This window comes from Dipodomys spectabilis, unplaced genomic scaffold (assembly GCF_019054845.1).
Source record: "Dipodomys spectabilis isolate Male_0828 unplaced genomic scaffold, ASM1905484v1 ptg000375l, whole genome shotgun sequence".
Taxonomy (NCBI): domain Eukaryota; kingdom Metazoa; phylum Chordata; class Mammalia; order Rodentia; family Heteromyidae; genus Dipodomys; species Dipodomys spectabilis.
In genome coordinates, this window is record NW_024871052.1 from 328,138 (window position 1) to 345,451 (window position 17,314).

A 17,314-nucleotide genomic window follows, 5' to 3' on the forward strand; every position below is an offset into this window, starting at 1 on the left:
TAACCCAGCTGGCCTTAACACTTCTTTCCACCTTGGTGGGGAGGAGGAGGGGGTAAAGAAGTGGGGGGAGGGTTATGTTCCAAATCTAACTTGCCCAGGAAGGGGGGGGATGCCTCCCTCTCAGCCCTCTGCTTCTCCCTGGCCAGGTGGGTTCTGTGGTTCTTCAAGAGCGACCGTGGCCGGGCCTGGCAGGACAGTTTGCACCAGGTCACCATAGTTGAGACTGTAGAGGATTTCTGGGGGTGAGTGTCTCCCTTCTTTATGGCAGGGGTGGTAAAACCTAGGCTCTGATTGTGTGTGTGTGTGTATAGGGGGGGTGTTTGCTCTCTACACAGCCAGGATGCTCTGCTAATGTTTGTTGAGGGCTGGCAGAGGGGGGAAATGGGCAGAGGCCAGGGGGCAAAGCCTCCCCCATTTTCAATGCTTCTGGTATTTGTATATGTGTGTGTGTGTGTGTGTGTGTGTGTGTGTGCCAGTCCTGGGGCTTGAACTCAGGGCCTGGGCACTGTCCCTTAGTTTTTCCCAGAGATAAGCCCAGGGCTGGATTTGAACTGTGATCCTCAGATCTCAGCCTCCTGAGTAGCTAGGATGACAGGCAGGAGCCACCACCACCACCACCACCACCACCACCACCACCCAGCCCTCGAAGGCTTCTTTGGGGGGTGGGGGTGTCGGGAGAGAATCTGGGGACTGGGCGTGGACCCTGGCTGCTATTTTCTGAGTCTAGGAAAGCTCCCTTTCCCAGGTCTGAATTTTGGCTCAGCTGAAAGGTGAAGGTTAGGCCACCTGTGATGTCTGCAGGTGATGCGATCTGCGGGTTGCTTGCGGTTTGAGCCTGGGGGACCTTCGGAGCCCTCAGGGTGCAGCTTTGTTGGGCTTGGGGGGGTTGGGGAAGGGTATGGAGGAAGATAGGTTTGGGTAGGGCAGTAAGATGGGCCAGAATTCCAGGTAGCCAGGTTAGGAGATGTGAAAGGGGGGAGTGGCCAGAACTGGTGGGCGTGGCCTACAAAGCAGGCCGGACTGGGGCCTACAAAGCCATGGCTCTCCAGATGGGTGGGGTGGGGATGGGATCTCTCAATCTCTCTCTCCAGGATGTACAGTCACATCCAGCTGGCCAGTAAACTCTCTCCTGGCTGTGACTATGCCCTGTTCAAGGTAAGCTTTGTCCCCAAAAGGGATAGGGGGAAAGGGCTGGTATCCTCCATTTGTGCTCAGGGGCAGGGGCCGGGCTGGGCAGGCCCTGGACAGCCTGTCAGGGCAGAGGCTGGTTCTGATTGGAGGAGCTGCTTTAGGCCCTGGACAGCCTGTCAGGGCAGAGGCTGGTTCTGATTGGAGGAGCTGCTTTAGGCCCTGGACAGCCTGTCAGGGCAGAGGCTGGTTCTGATTGGAGGAGCTGCTTTACCCCGAGCTCAGACAGAAGTGGGTCAGGCCTGAGCTGTGCCTTCAAAGATGCTTTAAGAGCGAGGAAGGAAGGTGGACACTGGGGTGGCTCATGCCTGTCATCCTAGCTACTCAGGAGACTGAGATCTGAGGATTGTGGTTCAAAGCCAGCCTGGGCAGGAAAAGCCGAGCAATTCTTCTCCAACGAACCACCAGAAAATGGGAAGTGGCGCTGTGACTCAAGTGGTAGAGTGCTCGCCTTGAGCTGAGGAGCATAGGGACCAGTGCCCAGGCCCAGAGTTCAAGTCCCATGACCGACCAAAACAAAAAAAGAGAGAGAGAAAGAAAAAGGAAAGGCTGGAAGTCTGGAAGGAGAGGGAATGTAGAGGCAAAGGAGTCTGGATTTCTACTTTTTTTTCCCTCAGTCGTGGGGCGCTGTCCCTCAGCTCTTCAGCTCAAGGCGAGTGCTCTATCACTTGAGCCACGGCCCCACTTCCGGTTTTCTGGTGGTTTATTGGAGATAAGAGTCTCACAGACTTTCCTGCCCGGGGCTGGCTTTGAACCTCGATCCTCAAATCGCAGCCTCCTGAGCAGCTGGGATGACAGGCGGGAGCTGAGTGTGGTGGTTCACACTTGTAATCTTAGCTGCTCAGGAGGGTGAGAACTGAGGATCCTGGTTCAAAGCCAGCCCCAGGGAAGTAGAATGAATGGCTCAAGTGGTAGAGCACCAGTTTTGAGTGTGAAAAGCCTGTACTTCTTTGTTGTTGTTGTTGCTGCTCAAGGCTGGTGCTTTGCCACGTGAACCACAGCTCTACTTCTGACTTGATTTCTGGTGGTGCATTGGAAATAGGAGTCTCAGGCTTTCCTGCCTGAGGGGCCTTTGAGTGGCGATCCTCAGATCGCTGCCTCTTGAGTAGCTGGACTGACAGGCAGAGGAGTTCCCTTGGCACTGGACTCACATCTCCAGCTGACAGTGATCCCTCCCTCCTCTTCCCTCCCCCTGCAGGATGGCATCCAGCCCATGTGGGAGGACAGCAGGAACCAGCAAGGTGGCCGCTGGCTGGTCAGCCTGGCTAAGCAGCAGCGCCACTGCGAGCTGGACCGTCTGTGGCTGGAGACGGTGCGTGGCTGGCTGGGCAGGGGGTGTGGCCGGCTGGGCAGGGGGTGTGGCCAAGGGAGAGCCAATGGTCTCAAGGGTGTCCAATGCCATGCCCTGATTGGCGCTCTCACATTCCCCCCGCCCTCCCCCTGGGCTGCAGTTGCTCTGTCTGATCGGGGACAGCTTTGAGGAGCACAGTAGGGAGGTGTGTGGTGCTGTCATCAACATACGCCCCAAGGGGGACAAGATCGCCGTGTGGACGAGTGATGCGGAGAACCAGGCCAGCGTGCTGCACATTGGGTGAGGGGCTAGCTCTGTCCTAGGGGTCCCGGGGGAGAGGGAGAGAGGATCCTGTGTGTAGGATTGGCTTGGCATCCTCCAGAACTCTCTACATCCTCTCCTCCTCCTTCCTTACCCCAAAAAGGGTAAAAGGCCAGGCTCCGGTGGCTCACGCCTGTCATCCCAGCTTCTCAGGAGGCTGAGATCGGAGGATCTCAGGGCAGGATAATCCATGAGACTCCTATCTCCCATGAACCACTCTGACAACCAGAAGTGGCGCTGTAGTAAGAGCGCTTGCCTTGAGCTGAAGAGCTCAGGGACAACGCCCAGGCCCTGAGTACAAGCCTCATGACCAACCAAAACGAAATGGGTAGAAGACGGGACACTGAGAGGATTTCTATCAGAACCCTGCATTTATGTGAAAGGATTCTAGTTTGGGAGCTGAGTGTGGTGGTTCACACTTGTAATCTTAGCTGCTCAGGAGGGTGAGAACTGAGGATCCTGGTTCAAAGCCAGCCCCAGGGAAGTAGAATGAATGGCTCAAGTGGTAGAGCACCAGTTTTGAGTGTGAAAAGCCAAGCAAGAGTGTAAAGCCTTTTGTCTGTGTGTTGGGGGGGGGGGGGGAAGGGGATGGGAAGGAAAAACTAGGAGAAAGCCAGGGAAGGGGTAACATTTTCCAAAAAAAAAAAAAAATGTACTCTTTGCCTGATGAATGAAACTGTTACCCTTCTGTACCTTGCCTTTCTAATAACCACAACAATAAGCCAGGAGCTCCTGGCTCACACCTATAATCCTAGCTACTCAGGAGGCTGAGATCTGAGGATCGTGGTTCAAAGTCAAACCAGGTAGGAAACGTCTGTGAGACCCTTATTGCCGATGAACCACCAGAAAACCAGAAGTGGCGCTGTGGCTCCAAGTGGTAGCGTGGTAGCCTTGAGCAAAAGAGCTCAGGGACAAGCACCCAGGCCCTGAGTTCAAGTCCCACCACAGACCAAAAAAAACCCAACTAAACAACCAATAAAACCAAAAGACAATAAAAAAAAAGAGCACAAGGCCCTGAGTTTAAGCCCTAATCCTGGCACAAGAAAAAAAAACCAATAAAACAGGGGTCTAGTTTGTGTAAGGCATACAAAACAGATGCAGCTGTGGCTGGAATCAGGTGGAGGTCTGGACTGGAACCCAGATCATCTCATCTCCAGGACCCGCTGCTGAGAGCCTGTATCCTCTGTCCTCTGTGCATTCTGCAGGCAGGTGTACAAAGAGCGCCTAGGCCTCTCCATGAAGACGATCATCGGGTACCAGGCCCACACCGACACAGCCTCCAAAAGCAACTCCCTAGCCAAGAACAAGTTTGTGGTGTGAGGGGTTTGGGGCACGCCCATTCATTCATGTGCAGTTGGCCGGTGTAAAGGGGTTTGGTGGTGGGAAGACCAGACTATACCGTTGATCTTAGATTGTATATGAGATGGGGTCTTGCTACATTACACAAGGGTCTCAGACTCCTGGGCTCAAGCGATTATCCTGAGTTTCTTGGGTATCTGGGTTTAGAGTAGTATACCACCACACCTACCCTCACAGTCAACAACCCCTGAACACGACCCTTCCCTTCCCTTTCTGGGATTTGAACCCAGAGCTTTGGACTTGCTCTATCACTGGAGCCATACTCCCAGCCATTTTGCTTGCTTGCTTTTTGTTTTTGTTTTGGGCCTGGGCACTGTCCCCGAGCCTCTTGGTGCTCAAGGCTAGCACTCTACCAACTTGAGCCACAGGACCACTTCTAGTATTTTCAGGCTACTTTATGGGAGAATAAAGATCCTCAGATCTCAGCCTCCTAAGTGGCTGGGATTATAGGCCTGAGCCACTGGTACCCGGCTTCCGTTTCGTTTTTTGAGATAGAGGCTTGCTACCTTTCATGTCTGAGCTGGCCTCACACTCATGGTCCTCTTGTTTCTGCTTCCTGAATGGCTGGGATTACAGGCACGAATCACAGTGCCCGGCTCCATAAAAACATCCTTTAACCTGACTTGGGTCTATGCCCTGGGGCTGATATGGGGAGGAGTCTGGGGAACAAAGAGAGAAGGCAAAGGAGAAGATTAGAGGTAGTTCAGAGAACTGGGGAATTCCTGTGCAGTGCCCCGCCCCTCCCATCTCCTATTGGTCTGTGGGCAGGGCTAGCGGCCAGTAGTATCTGTACCTCTCCTGCCTGAGAGCCAGGCTAGAGTTGAGGTGGGCAGACAGGCCTCAAGCCCTAGGATGACAGATTGATGAGGGTCTAGGGTCTTGTTTTGTTTTTGTTTTTCTGTAATGAGGGAGAGGGAGGGGGAGAGGGAGGGGGCTGGAACTAAGTAAGGGCCTGGGCTCTGTCCTGTAGCTTTCCCACTCCAGGCTGGTGCTCTACCACTTGAGCCACACCTCTGCTTCCAGCATTTTGCTGGTTAATTGGAGATGAGTCCCATAGACTTTCAAGCTGGCTTCCAACCCTGATCCCTCTCAGATCTCTGGTCGGTTGTGAGGCTTGAACTCTGGGCCTGGGCGCTGTCCCTCAGCTCTTCAGCTCCAGGCGAGCGCTCTACCACTTGACCCACAGCACCACTTCTGGCTTTTTCTGCTTATGTGGTGCTGAGGAATCGAACCCAGGGCCTCATGCATGCAAGGCAAGCGCTCTACCACTGAGTCACCTTCCCAGCCCATACTTTTTTTGAAATGAGTTTTGAACTGCGAGCCCGGCTAAACACAAGGAGCTTGAAGGAGCTCCACGATCCTCTGTTGGCCAGGTGTCTGAGTAGACTCTGCTACTGTCCCGCAGAGACCTGGTGCACCTGCTGGAGTTGGGACCACTCACCCCATCCCTGGGGGAGCAGGTACCCGGGTAGGCCCCAGGAGCAGCAAGGCCTCAGGTTCTGGGCCCTTCAGGGGCTGGGGCCCTTCCTGGCTGCAATCACCCACGCCATCAACAAGCAGGGGTCTGACGCACGCGGGAGACCTGCTGGCGGGGTGATGCGGGGACCCAGAGGCGGGTTAGGACTGGGGCCCGCAGCCTGGCTCGGGGCGTGGCTCAGCAAAGAGGAGGGGCTTGGAGAGCCTGAGTGGGCGGAGCCTAGCCCAGAGGCGGGGCTCTGAGAGAACTGTTGGGCCAGGGGCGGGGTCTGAACCTGGGGGCGTGGCTAGGCGAGAGGCCGGACTATGAGAACTAGAGCTAAGGGGCCAAGTTTGAGAGAGGGCGTGGCTCGGCTTGGAGGCGGGGCTCCGAGACCCGGAGTGGGCGTGGCCATGTGGGCAGGGGGCTCCAAGAACCAGAGCGGGGGCGTGGCTCTGGGCGTGGCGTGTCCAGGCGCAGGGGCGTGGCTCCTCCCCGGGGGCGTGGTTTTGGGCGTGGCGTGTCCGGGCGTAGGGGTGTGGCTCCTCCCCGGGGGCGTGGCTTTGGGCGTGGCGTGTCCGGGCGTAGGGGCGTGGCTCGTCCCGGGGGCGTGGCTCTGGGCGTGGCGTGTCCGGGCGCAGGGGCGTGGCTCGTCCCGGGGGCGTGGCTCCGGGCGTGGCGGGCGGGGCGCCGCGGGGCGGTCCCAGCAGGGCAGGGCCGGGGCCGGGGCCGGGCCGGGCGGCCGCTCGCTCTGGGTGGCCGCGGCCATGAAGCTGCAGCGGCCGGGCTAGCCCCGGTGGGGGGCGGCGGGAGCCCAGGGCGGGCCCGCGGAGGGCTGCGGCCCGGTCGGCGGCCGCTCACCATGCCGGCCAAGCACCAGCACTTCCCGGAGCCCGCGGTCGGCTGCTGCGGGAAATACTTCCTGTTCGGCTTCAACGTCGTCTTCTGGGTGAGCGCGGGGTCCGCGGCCCGGACGCCGCACCCCGACTCCCTTCTCCCCCCCCCACCCCGAGAGGCCCGGATTGCGGGGGGCGGGGCCGCGGGGGTCCCCGGGGGGGGGGAGATTGGCACCCTCGCCCTGCGCCGATTTGTGGGGGGGGCGGTTTCGGGGGTGGGGTGAACTCCACAAGAGAGGATTGGGGGCCTCCGGGCCTCTGCAGCACCCCGGGATCCTTGGCCACGCGGTGTGTGTGTGGGGGCAGTGCTGGGATGCGCTGGGGGAGCGGGAACCCCGATTTCCTAGGCCTCTCTGGGCCTGCTTTGGGGTGCCCCCCTCCCTTCCTGGCGGGGTGGCATCTGTGTATCCGTCCACCCCCCCCCCCCCCACACACACACATACCACACCCCGGGCCTGCCAAGTCATCCTGGCCTCCTCCCTCCTCCACCTCCTCGGGCCCTGGGGTCAGGAAGGAGGCCAGACTAATGGTGATCGCCTGGGTTGGGTGGCACCTGTCCCCGTGGGGGGGGGGTGATGAGCCCCAGAGAGGGGGGCCCCCCCCCGTGCCCAAGGTGGGGACAGCTGCAGGCAGCCGTGGAGGCCCGGGTGTGGCAGGCCTGGGTGCCAGGCCTGGGATCCGTCCGTCCCCCTGTCCCCTTGGGGGGGGTGGTTTGGCATGGGCCGGGGATTCTATTCGAGTTTGCCCCTCCGCGAGTTCTAAGCTATGCTCTACACCTACGTCATTCTAATTTACATTGAATTAATTAACGTGTGTGTGTGTGTGTGTGTGTGTGTGTGTGTGTGTCCACGCCAGTACTGACTGGGCCTTGAACTCAGGGCCTGGGTGCTGCTTGCTACTACTGTCCCTTGGCGTCTCTCAAGGCTGGTGCTTGAGCGACCTCTCCACTTTGGGTGGTTCATTGCAGAGCAAAGGGACTTCCCTGCTCAGGCTGGCTTTGAACCACGATCTTCAGATCTTAGCCACCAGTGCTTGTTTCTATACCCCCCCCCTCCACCACCACTTGGTGCGGATGGGCCTGGGGCTTGAACTCAGGGCCTGGGTGCTGCCCCCTGAGCTTTTGTGCTCAAGGCTGGCACTCTACCACTTGAGCCACATGGTTCCCCTGCTAATGTTTTAGCGGTTAATTGGAGTTAAGGGTCTCCTGGACTTTCTTGCTTGGGTTGGCTTCAAATGGTGATCCTCAGCTCTTAGCCTCCTGAGTGAGGCTAGAGGTGTTACAGGTGTGAGGAACTGGTGCTTTTTCTTCCTCTTTTGTGTGTTTGTGTGTGTGCGTGGGTGCATGCATGTGTGTGTGGGGGGGAGGTTTGAACTCTAGGCCTGGACACTGTCCCTCAGCTCTTCAGCTCAAGGCGAGTGCCACAGCACCACTTCCGGTTTTCTGGTGGTTCACTGGAGATAAGAGTCTCACGGCCTTTCCTGCCTGGGCTGGCTTTGAACCACAATCCTCCGATCTCAGCAGCCTCCTGAGTAGCACCCAGCTTCTACCTCACTTTTAAAATTCTCTGTAAGGGGTCATGATGTCCACCATGATGGCCACTTCAGTCTCCCGGGCTGCCCTGTCGGGGGAGAGGAGGAGGGAAGAAGACAGGTCATGTGTTTGGGAGCTGGACAGGCCGCCTGCTCCCATTTATCAGCAGCCTGTGCCCCTGGCTTCCTGTGGGCAAGGACAGGGGTGTGTGTGTGTGTGTGTGTGTGTGTGTGTGTGTGTGTGTGTGTGTGTGTGTGTGTGTGTGTGTGTGTGTGTGTGTGTGTGTGTGTTCTGGTACTGTGGTCTTTACTGCTGCTCTTGCAGGTGCTGGGCGCCCTCTTCCTGGCCATTGGTCTCTGGGCCTGGGGGGAGAAGGTAAGACGGAGATCATGGGCCCCCCTCCCCACAGGGGGAGGGGGAGGGGAGGGGAAGGCCGTCCCCCCTCTCCCCATGCCTACCTCCACGCCCCTCTGTACAGGGAGTCCTCTCCAACATCACAGCGCTGACAGACCTGGGCGGCCTCGACCCGGTGTGGCTGTTTGTGGTGGTCGGAGGCGTCATGTCGGTGCTTGGCTTTGCGGGCTGCATCGGGGCTCTCCGAGAGAACACCTTCCTGCTCAAGTTTGTAAGTGGCGCCCCTCCCTCCCGGCCAGGGAACCCCATCCTTTGGTCCCTTCACTTCTTGCAATACAGTTGGGGCTCAGTAGTGGGGAGCCTGTGTCACGTGGTTAGCACCCTCAGATTGTCCGTTTATTTATTTATTTATGCCGGTAGTGGGTCTTGAACTCAGGGCCTCGCGCTCTTGCTTGGCTTTTCTTCCTCTGCTCAGGTGGGTGCTCTACCACTTGAGCAATACCTCCATGTATGGTTTTTTGGCTAGTTAGTCAGAGGTTAGACTTCAAACCCGATCCTCAGATCTCAGCCTCCTGAGTAGCCTCATGCTGCTTCTATTTATTGGGCTCCTTTGGAGTCTCAGTGACCACAACTCAGTGACCTATGCCCCGAAATGTATTCATTGGCTCCTGAAAAGGCCTAGGGCATTTGGGGTGCAGGTGTATTTGGATGCCCAGGAACTTGGCCACATTTCTGTTTCTCCACTTGGCTCCTGTTGGGTTGGTGCCAGTCTTAGTCCTTGGGAGTGGTAGATGGGGTCCTAGGAAGGGGTACGGGGTGCTTGGCCTCTCAAGAGGTCCTGGGGGAGTTCAGGAACTTTTCTCCCACTTCTTCTCCCACATCATTTTAATTGCTTCTCCTTGGCTCTGATTGGCCATCTCTGGGCCAATCACTGTGGGCTGGAAGGAGCTGGTGCTCTGATTGGTGGTGGGCTGGAGGCACATGCTCAGTCCTGTAGCTGGGAATGGGAAAAGAGAGAGAGGGAGAAGGAGGGAGGGAGTGAGGGAGGGAGAGAGAGGAGAGGAGAGACAGAGACTGTGTTCCAGTCTGGAACTGGAACTAAAGGTGGACATACAATGGGCTAGCTCAAGAAGTCAGGCAGGGCAACCAGCGAGGTCTGGGTGGGTAAGAACAGCGGGGCCTTTTACCCACATTCAGTGGTTCTAGGGGAGGCAGAGGGCAGAGCACTTGGCCTAGCAGGCTCGGAGCCCTGGGTTCCATCCCTAGCTCTCTGTGGGGAGGTTGGAGGCAAATAAGCAACAGTACAGTAATGGCGTGGAGGAGCGACACTAGACTCTCGTTGGTTGTGGTGGAGGCCGGGGTGCAGTGCTTTCCTGTGGCCCCCCCCTCCCCCCAGTTCTCCGTGTTCCTTGGCCTCATCTTCTTCTTGGAGCTGGCCACCGGGATCCTGGCCTTCGTCTTCAAGGACTGGATTCGAGACCAGCTCAACCTCTTCATCAACAACAACGTCAAGGCCTACCGGGACGACATCGACCTTCAGAACCTCATTGACTTTGCTCAGGAATACGTGAGTGCAGCAGCGCCCCCTGCAGGAGGAGCCTGGCCCCCCCCCCCCCCCCCAGGGAGAGCTGGTTCCCTGGGGGTGCTGGTACTGTCCCCCACCCCACACACCTGGACCAGCAGGCCCTGGGGGGGAGGCCCGGAGAGGGAGGCCTGTCCCCCAGAGCCACCTCCTGCTGCTTTCTCTGGGTCCCCATGGATTATTTTTTTTGGTTGGTCGTGGGACTTGAACTCAGGGCCTGGGCGCTGTCTCTGAGCTCTTCAGCTCAAGGCGAGCGCTCTACCACTTGAGCCACAGCGCCACTCCTGGTTTTCTGGTGGTTCATTGGAGATCAGAGTCTCATGAACTTTCCTGCCCAGGCTGGCTTTGAACCACGATCCTCAGATCTCAGCCTCCTGAGTAGCTAGGATGCCAGGCGTGAGCCACCGGTGCCTGGGTCCAAACCAGTATCTCCCTCCCTCTCTCCCTCCGGTTTGTAGCCTCTCCTGGTTTAGGAGGGCAGGCTGTGCCCCACAGCTTCTACTACCCTGACCCCCCCCCACCCCGTGATGGGGGGCACCCTGGGAGGGGTGGGTAGCTGGCAGCCCTCTCTCCTGCGGCTTGGACTTGTTTCCAAACAAGGACGAGCCTCCGGGGGTGGGGGTGATTCACCTGGGGGGGGGTCCCCCTCTTCCCTCTCCCCCCACCCCCACAGTGGTCTTGCTGTGGAGCCCGAGGACCCAACGACTGGAACCTCAATATCTACTTCAACTGCACTGACTTGAACCCCAGCCGGGAGCGCTGCGGGGTGCCCTTCTCCTGCTGCGTCCGGGACCCTGCCGTGAGTGGGGCGGGCGTGGGGGGCATCGAGGTGCACACCCCACTGGGGAGACCGCCCCCAGCCATGGACGCGCGGCAGGCGGGGGTTTATGGGAAGTTTGTATCTGTGGGGCTGCCTGCCTTCTCTTCCCAGGCTGGGTCTGATTCTCGTGAGCAAATCACAGCCCCGGGACCCCAGACACCCCAGGGGCGACCCTCCCGAGCCCCCCGGGACTCCCCCGGCCATGGCTGCTCTTCCTCTCAGCGGGCCTGACCCCAAGATGGCACCCCGCAGTCACCCCCTTGTGTGAGGGTGAGCCTGTGGCTCCCAGGAAAACAGTGATGGACGATGCTGGGCAGGGTGGCTCCCGCCTGTCATCCCAGCTGCTCAGAGGCTGAGATCTGAGGATCGTGGTTCAAAGCCAGCCCGGGCAGGAAAGTCCGTGAGACTCTGATCTCCCATGAACCACCAGAAAACCAGAAGTGGTGCTGTGGTTCAAGTGGTAGAGCACCAGCCTTGAGCTGAAGAGCTGAGGGACAGCGCCCAGGCCCAGAGTTCAAGCCCTGGTACCGACGCACACACCTACACACACAAATGATGATGATGATGATGATGATGATAGAGGGGAAAAATAAACCCTGACAAAGCAGACTACTTAACAGACTACTTAATAGGGGGCTGAGCCCCCTATTCTATGTCTGCGAGGTTGGCATGGGGCCCCGGGAAGCCAGAGGGAGAGCCCTGGCAGTGCCCATGACCCTCACCCTGTGCCCTGTGGTCTCTCTCCCCCGCAGGAAGATGTCCTCAACACCCAGTGTGGCTATGACGTTCGGCTCAAACTGGTGAGAGTCTGGGGCCCAGGCTCTGGGCAGTTGGGGACACTGGGGGTGTGGGATAAGACCCCCCCTCACAAAGCACCTGTGGAAGGCCTCGGGATCTGTAGGGAGGGTGCTAAGGCCCGGGACCCCTTGGCACCCAGGGTGTGGTACTGGGGGTGGGGTGAGCCCTGGGCATGGCACACACAGATGGGGGGGGGACAGGGGGCTGCTTGGTCCCCCTGCTGTCGGGCCAAATTGCCCTGGACTTTGGAAATTCAATCTCGAGACAATGCCTGCCCTCACGGACAGTCATGCGACCTTCTGGAAAACCATGGAAGGTGCTGGACAGGGTAGTGTCCAGATGAGGCTGGGTGATCTGGGAAGGCCTCCACAGCGGAGCCTCCAGGCTGGGACTCCGGGAGAAGCATCAGCTGTGCAAAGGCCCTGTGGCAGGGCTTGGGCTTGGCAAGCTGAAGTAGGGTAAGGGAGAGCAGGGCACAGGTTGAGATGGGCACCCCCGGGCAGGTGGGCCCACTCGGTGCCTGTGCCCCCAGGAGCTGGAGCAGCAGGGCTTTATCTACACCAAAGGCTGCGTGGGCCAGTTTGAAAAGTGGCTGCAGGACAACCTGATTCTGGTGGCTGGAGTCTTCATGGGCGTGGCCCTCCTCCAGGTACCCTGGAGGCCCCGCCCACCCACCACGCCCGGGCCACGCCCCCCTGCCTTGGGTCTTACAGATCTTTGGCCTCTGGCCTGGCTTAGGTACCCCGGAGGCCCCGCCCACCATCATGCCCAGGCCACGCCCCTGGCCACGCCCCCTGCCTTGGGTCTTACAGATCTTTGGCCTCTGGCCTGGCTTAGGTACCCCGGAGGCCCCGCCCACCATCATGCACAGGCCACGCCCCTGGCCACGCCCCTCCCCCTGCCTTGGGTCTTACAGATCTTTGGCCTCTGCCTGGCTTAGGTACCCCGGAGGCCCCGCCCATCCACCATGCCAAGGCCACGCCCCTGGCCACGCCCCCCGGCCACGCCCCCTCCCCTGCCTTGAGTCTTACAGATCTTTGGCCTCTGGCCTGGCTTAGGTACCCCGGAGGCCCCGCCCACCCACCTCACCCAGGCCACGCCCCTGACCACGCCCCTGACCACGCCCCGGCCACGCCCCTCTGCTTCCCTCCCCTGCCTTGTGTCTTACAGATCTTTGGCATCTGCCTGGCTCAGAACCTCGTAAGTGACATCCGGGCAGTGAAGGCCAACTGGTAAGGGAGCCACGCGCCACCGCCACGTGCCAGGACTCCCCAGGCCTCGGGGGGAGCCCCGGGGACCCTCTGCTCTGCTCACACACACGGGCAAGGCCGCAGGAGGCGTCTGCTTGGATCTGGGGGGGCCCAGGAGCACTCAGCATCATCTGCTCCCCCCCACCCCAAACCAGAGGAGCCACCAGCTCGCTGCTGTGGAGGCCTGGGGCTGTCCAGGATCCTGGGGAGGGTGCGGCCGGGTGGGGTGGGGCAGGTCTGCCTGTACCCCCCACCCCCCAGCACTGCATGGCTGGGGTGCAGCCTTAGAGCTCTCCCACTCGCTGGGACCTTTCTCTGGGTGTGAGCCACCTCGAACTTGAACTCAGGGCCTGGGCGCCGCCCCTAAGCTTTCCCCCCCCCTCCCCGGCTCAGGGCTGGCGCTCTACCACTTGAGCCACACCTCCACTTGCAGCTTTCTGGTGGTTCCTCGGAGATCAGAGTCTCCCGGACTTCCCTGCTCGGAGGCTGGCTTTGAACCTCGATCCTCAGATCTCAGCCTCCTGAGTAGCTGGGATGACAGGCCAGAGCCACCGCGCCAGGCTCTGCCTTTCACCTTGAGCCTAGTGCGCAGCCTCTGAGTCCTGGACCCACGAAAGGTCCACGAATGTTCTCTCTCTCTTGCTCGCTCGCCTCTCAGGATCACACACGATGACGCTACAAACTACTCCAATAAACAGAACTTTGGAAACCATCACCCGAACCATACTGGGGTCTGCTGTGGTAACGGCCCGGGCCAGAGCCAGCATTGGACAGGCCGGCCGTCTTAGGCCTGGGAAGTTTAGACGTTTAAGATGACCCAGGAGCCCAGCTCCCGCTCCCCGCCTCCCCCTCTCTCTCCTCTGTTATCTGGTACCGGGGCTGGAACTCCAGGCCTGGGAACTGTCCCTGACTTTTTTTTGTCCCCTCAAGGCTGGCTCTCTACCATTTGGGCCACACCTCTACTTCTGGCTTTTTGGCGATTCATTAGCAATAAGAGTCTCACACACTTTTTTCCTGCCCCTGGCTGGCTTTGAACCCATGATCCTCCGATCTCAGCCTCCTGGGTAGCCAGGATGACAGGCGCCCGGCTCCTGAGTCTCTTGAAGGGTGTCCGCCGGGTCACACCAGCTCTCCGGTGTCACCCACAGCCTGGGTCTGAGCGCACAGAGACCCCGTTCAGTCTTCTCTCACCCAAGTGCCCTCCCTCACCCTCTGGGTGGTCCTTGTAAATACTGCAAGGCCACTGTGGTCCCCAGATGGGGACCCAGATGGCAGAGGAAATGGCTGGGAACCTAATGCCTGGCACCTGGGGAGCTGAGTGGAGTGTTTGGAGAAGATGGATCATCAGTGTCTAGGCTTAGAACTGCTCACAGACCGGTCTCGCTGCCTGCAAGGCCGCCCTGTGGTCACCAGAGGGCGCCACCCGCTCAGCATTTCCTAAGTGCTTAACCCTGTCTTTCCCTTTTCTCTTTGGTGTGCTGGGGCTTGAACTCAGGGCCTGGGCACGGTCACTTAGCTCTTTTGCTCAAGGCTGGCTCTCTTCCACGTGAGCCATGGCCCCACTTCCGGTTTCCTTTGAAACGTTCATTGGAGATCAGACTCACAGATTGAAAAAAAATACAAAAAAAAAAAGAATCTCACAGACTTTTTTCCTTCCTGGGCTGGCTTTGAACCGGGAGCCTTCGGTCTTTTCCCAAGGCCTCCCCTCTAAACTCTGCTGCTTCGGGGCCCATGCCTCGCACGGGTGCTGGTGGGGACATCAGGTCCTGATCCCTCTGTAAGATGCAGAGTGGCACTGGCTAGAGACAGGTTTCCGGCTCCTACAACAGAACGTGGGTGGCTTGGGGCCCCCTGGGGGCCTGGCCCACAGATGCAGCCTCCTCAGATAAACAGCACAGGAAGCAGCCAACGTCCTTCTGCCATTTAGCGGGGTCTGGGGGACCAGTGTCCCCTGCTGGCCTCTGTCAGGCTGGCTGCACCCGGATCCTGTCTGCAAGCCTGCGTGGCCCCGCTTGATCTGACCCCTAGGAAAGACTCCAGCAGCTCCCCATGTGCCTTTGAGGGAGCAGACTGTGACCTCAGAAGAGGACCAGACAGAGAGCAAGCCTGGAGAAAGCTGAGGGCTCTGAGCTCCGGCCGCAGGTTCCTGTGTTAGCCGTGATGAGTGAAGGTTAGCAGCCAGGGACGCTCAGGCGGCCACAGCTCCCAGTGACCAGCAGAGGGCACCAAAGCACAGCACATGGTGGGGGGGGGGGGTTGGTCAGCGGCGGGCGCCGAGGGACCAGCAGAGGGCGGCAGAGCGCGGCTCGTGTGGTGCAGCGGAGCAGCTGTGAGGGTGTCAAGCGACCACCAGAGGGCAGCCTTGCAGCACGGCCGGTCAGCGGGGGCTCACATGGCCACCAGAGGGCAGCAAAGCGTAGCTCGTGCCACAAAGTGACCCCAGGAAGACAGATGGGGGGGGGGGTCAGCTGCGTGGGGGGGGGTCAGCTGCGTGCGGCGGGCGCCCAGGGACCGCCAGGGGGCGCCAGAGGGCAGCCCGTGGTCAGCCCAGGGCCCGTGGTCAGCCCAGGGCCAGGCAGGGCCTGGGGGCCCGTGGTCAGCCCAGGGCCCGTGGTCAGCCCAGGGCCAGGCAGGGCCTGGGGGCCCAGCTCTGCACCACCCCCCGCCCCGGGGACCTGGGGGCCGCCTGGTCCACTGCGTCCACCTCCGTCCCCTCATTTAGCCAGGTTTGCTGAGCACCTACTGTGTGGTTTACCAAGCACCCACTGCGTGCCCGGGTGTGGTTTGCTGAGCACCTACTGCGTGATTTACTGAGCACCCACTGCGTGCCTGGGCATGGTTTACTGAGCACCTACTGCGTGCCCTGGCATGGTTTACTAAGAACCTACTGTGTGGTTTACTGAACACCTACTGTGTTATTTACTGAGCACCTACTGGGTGCCCAGGTGTGATTCACTAAGAACCTACTGTGTGGTTTACCAAGCACCTACTGAGCGCCTGGGTGTGGTTTACTGAGCACCCACTGCACGCCCGGGGGCTGTTGCGGGCACCTTGGAGACAGAAGTGAGTCACATGAGCCCCCGTACGCCCCGTCGATAGTGACCACCCTTCGCCTCCTCTTGTGAGATCAGCGTTTTGGGGTGTGGGGTGGGGGCGGGGTTCTGGGGTGTGAAGTCAGTTGGGGCGGGTGCTCGACCGCGTGAGCCAAGCCTCCCGCCTGTTTGCGCTTTCCGTCTCTTTAGAACGGGGTCTGCACTTTTCGCTCGGGGCTGGTCGGGACCCCGAGCCCCCCGTTTCTCATGGCCGATGGCTCGGTGGAGATGAGGGTTGTGGGGCGTTTATGGCCCAGGCCACCCCCAGAATAGGATTCTACGTGGGAGCTACGGCGCCCGGCTGAGGTCACCCGGGGAGGGACGCGGTCGTGAGCTGCGTCCTGTCTCTCTGTCTTTGTCTGTCTGTCTGTCTCTGTCTCTGTCTTTGTCTCTGCCTGTCTCTCTGTCTGTCTGTCTCTGTCTGTCTGACTGTCTCTGTGTCTGTGTCCCTCTGTCTGTGTCTGTGTCTGTCTGTGTCTGTGTCTGTCTGTCTGTCTGTCTCTGTGTCTGTGTCTGTGTCTGTCTGTCTGTGTCTGTCTGTCTGTCTCTCTGTCTCTGTCTGTCTGACTGTCTCTGTGTCTGTCTCTGTCTCTATCTGTCTCTGTGTCTGTCTGTCTGTCTCTGTGTCTGTGTCTGTCTGTCTGTCTGTCTCTCCCCGCAGTGTGCCGTGGGCAGCAGATTCTCTTTCTCCTCCCGTGTTCTGTGTTATCATCTGGCGCACGCTGCGCTGGTGTGCGCATGGCTGCGTGTGGTTTGGGGATACTGAGGCAAGTGTGCGCAGTTGCCAGGGAAGCGGGTGCCGCAGGCCCGGCCTCAGCGCCCGGGAACGAGGAAGCAGCTGCCTCCCACCCACAGCTACCGAATCCTCGATCCCAGAGCCCGGGCCTAGGGATGTGGAAGGCCAGCCCTGCGGCCTCCGGTGATCCGCAGTCACGTTCTTCCTTTTCCTCTCTCTTAGTTCCAGTCCTGGGGCTTGAACTCTGGGCCTGGGCGCTGTCCCTCAGCTCTTCAGCTCAAGGCGAGCGCTCTACCACTTGAGCCACAGCACCACTTCTGGTTTCCTGATGGTTCATAGGAGATCAGAGTCTCATGGACTTTCCTGCCCGGGCTGGCTTTGAACCGTGATCCTCAGATCTCAGCCTCCTGAGTAGCTAGGGTGACAGGCGTGAGCCACCAGCGCCTGGTTTGAAAGACAATCTTTTCAGCACAGCAGACGGGCAGTGCAAAGGTCCTGAGGCAGGAATGGGCGTGGACAAAGTGATGAACCGGTGCCACAGGGCTCCGCCGCCCAGCTCAGGTGACAGTCCTTCCAGGCTGGGGAAGCAATTCACGTTCATTAAATGGGGAGACCGAGCAGGAGACCGAGGCGGCAGCCA

The 17,314-nt window shown here is 59.5% G+C and overlaps 2 protein-coding genes across 2 annotated transcripts; both read left to right on the top strand.

Moving 5' to 3' along the window:
• Positions 1 to 1,084: 1,084 nt before the first annotated feature.
• On the top strand, positions 1,085 to 4,120 carry Eif4e1b (eukaryotic translation initiation factor 4E family member 1B). The gene is made up of 4 exons (XM_042667103.1): positions 1,085 to 1,155; positions 2,387 to 2,500; positions 2,640 to 2,779; positions 4,006 to 4,120. Exons 1-4 carry the CDS (start codon positions 1,093 to 1,095, stop codon positions 4,118 to 4,120), a joined length of 432 nt encoding a protein of 143 aa, XP_042523037.1. The 5' UTR covers positions 1,085 to 1,092.
• Positions 4,121 to 6,426: 2,306 nt separating this feature from the next.
• Tspan17 (tetraspanin 17) lies at positions 6,427 to 13,255 on the top strand. Its single transcript, XM_042667098.1, has 8 exons — positions 6,427 to 6,564; positions 8,367 to 8,417; positions 8,521 to 8,667; positions 9,793 to 9,963; positions 10,652 to 10,777; positions 11,551 to 11,598; positions 12,129 to 12,245; positions 12,767 to 13,255. Exons 1-8 carry the CDS (start codon positions 6,478 to 6,480, stop codon positions 12,830 to 12,832), a joined length of 813 nt encoding a protein of 270 aa, XP_042523032.1. The 5' UTR covers positions 6,427 to 6,477; the 3' UTR covers positions 12,833 to 13,255.
• The last annotated feature ends 4,059 nt before the right edge of the window (positions 13,256 to 17,314 follow it).

Coding starts and splice junctions, on each gene's coding strand:
- Eif4e1b (XM_042667103.1), top strand. CDS start 1,093: ATGTACAGTCACATCCAGCTGGCCAGTAAACTCTCTCCTGGCTGTGAC. Junction 1,156..2,386: donor GTGACTATGCCCTGTTCAAG/GTAAGCTTTGTC, acceptor CTCCCCCTGCAG/GATGGCATCCAGCCCATGTG. Junction 2,501..2,639: donor ACCGTCTGTGGCTGGAGACG/GTGCGTGGCTGG, acceptor CCTGGGCTGCAG/TTGCTCTGTCTGATCGGGGA.
- Tspan17 (XM_042667098.1), top strand. CDS start 6,478: ATGCCGGCCAAGCACCAGCACTTCCCGGAGCCCGCGGTCGGCTGCTGC. Junction 9,964..10,651: donor TTGACTTTGCTCAGGAATAC/GTGAGTGCAGCA, acceptor CCACCCCCACAG/TGGTCTTGCTGTGGAGCCCG. Junction 11,599..12,128: donor ATGACGTTCGGCTCAAACTG/GTGAGAGTCTGG, acceptor CTGTGCCCCCAG/GAGCTGGAGCAGCAGGGCTT.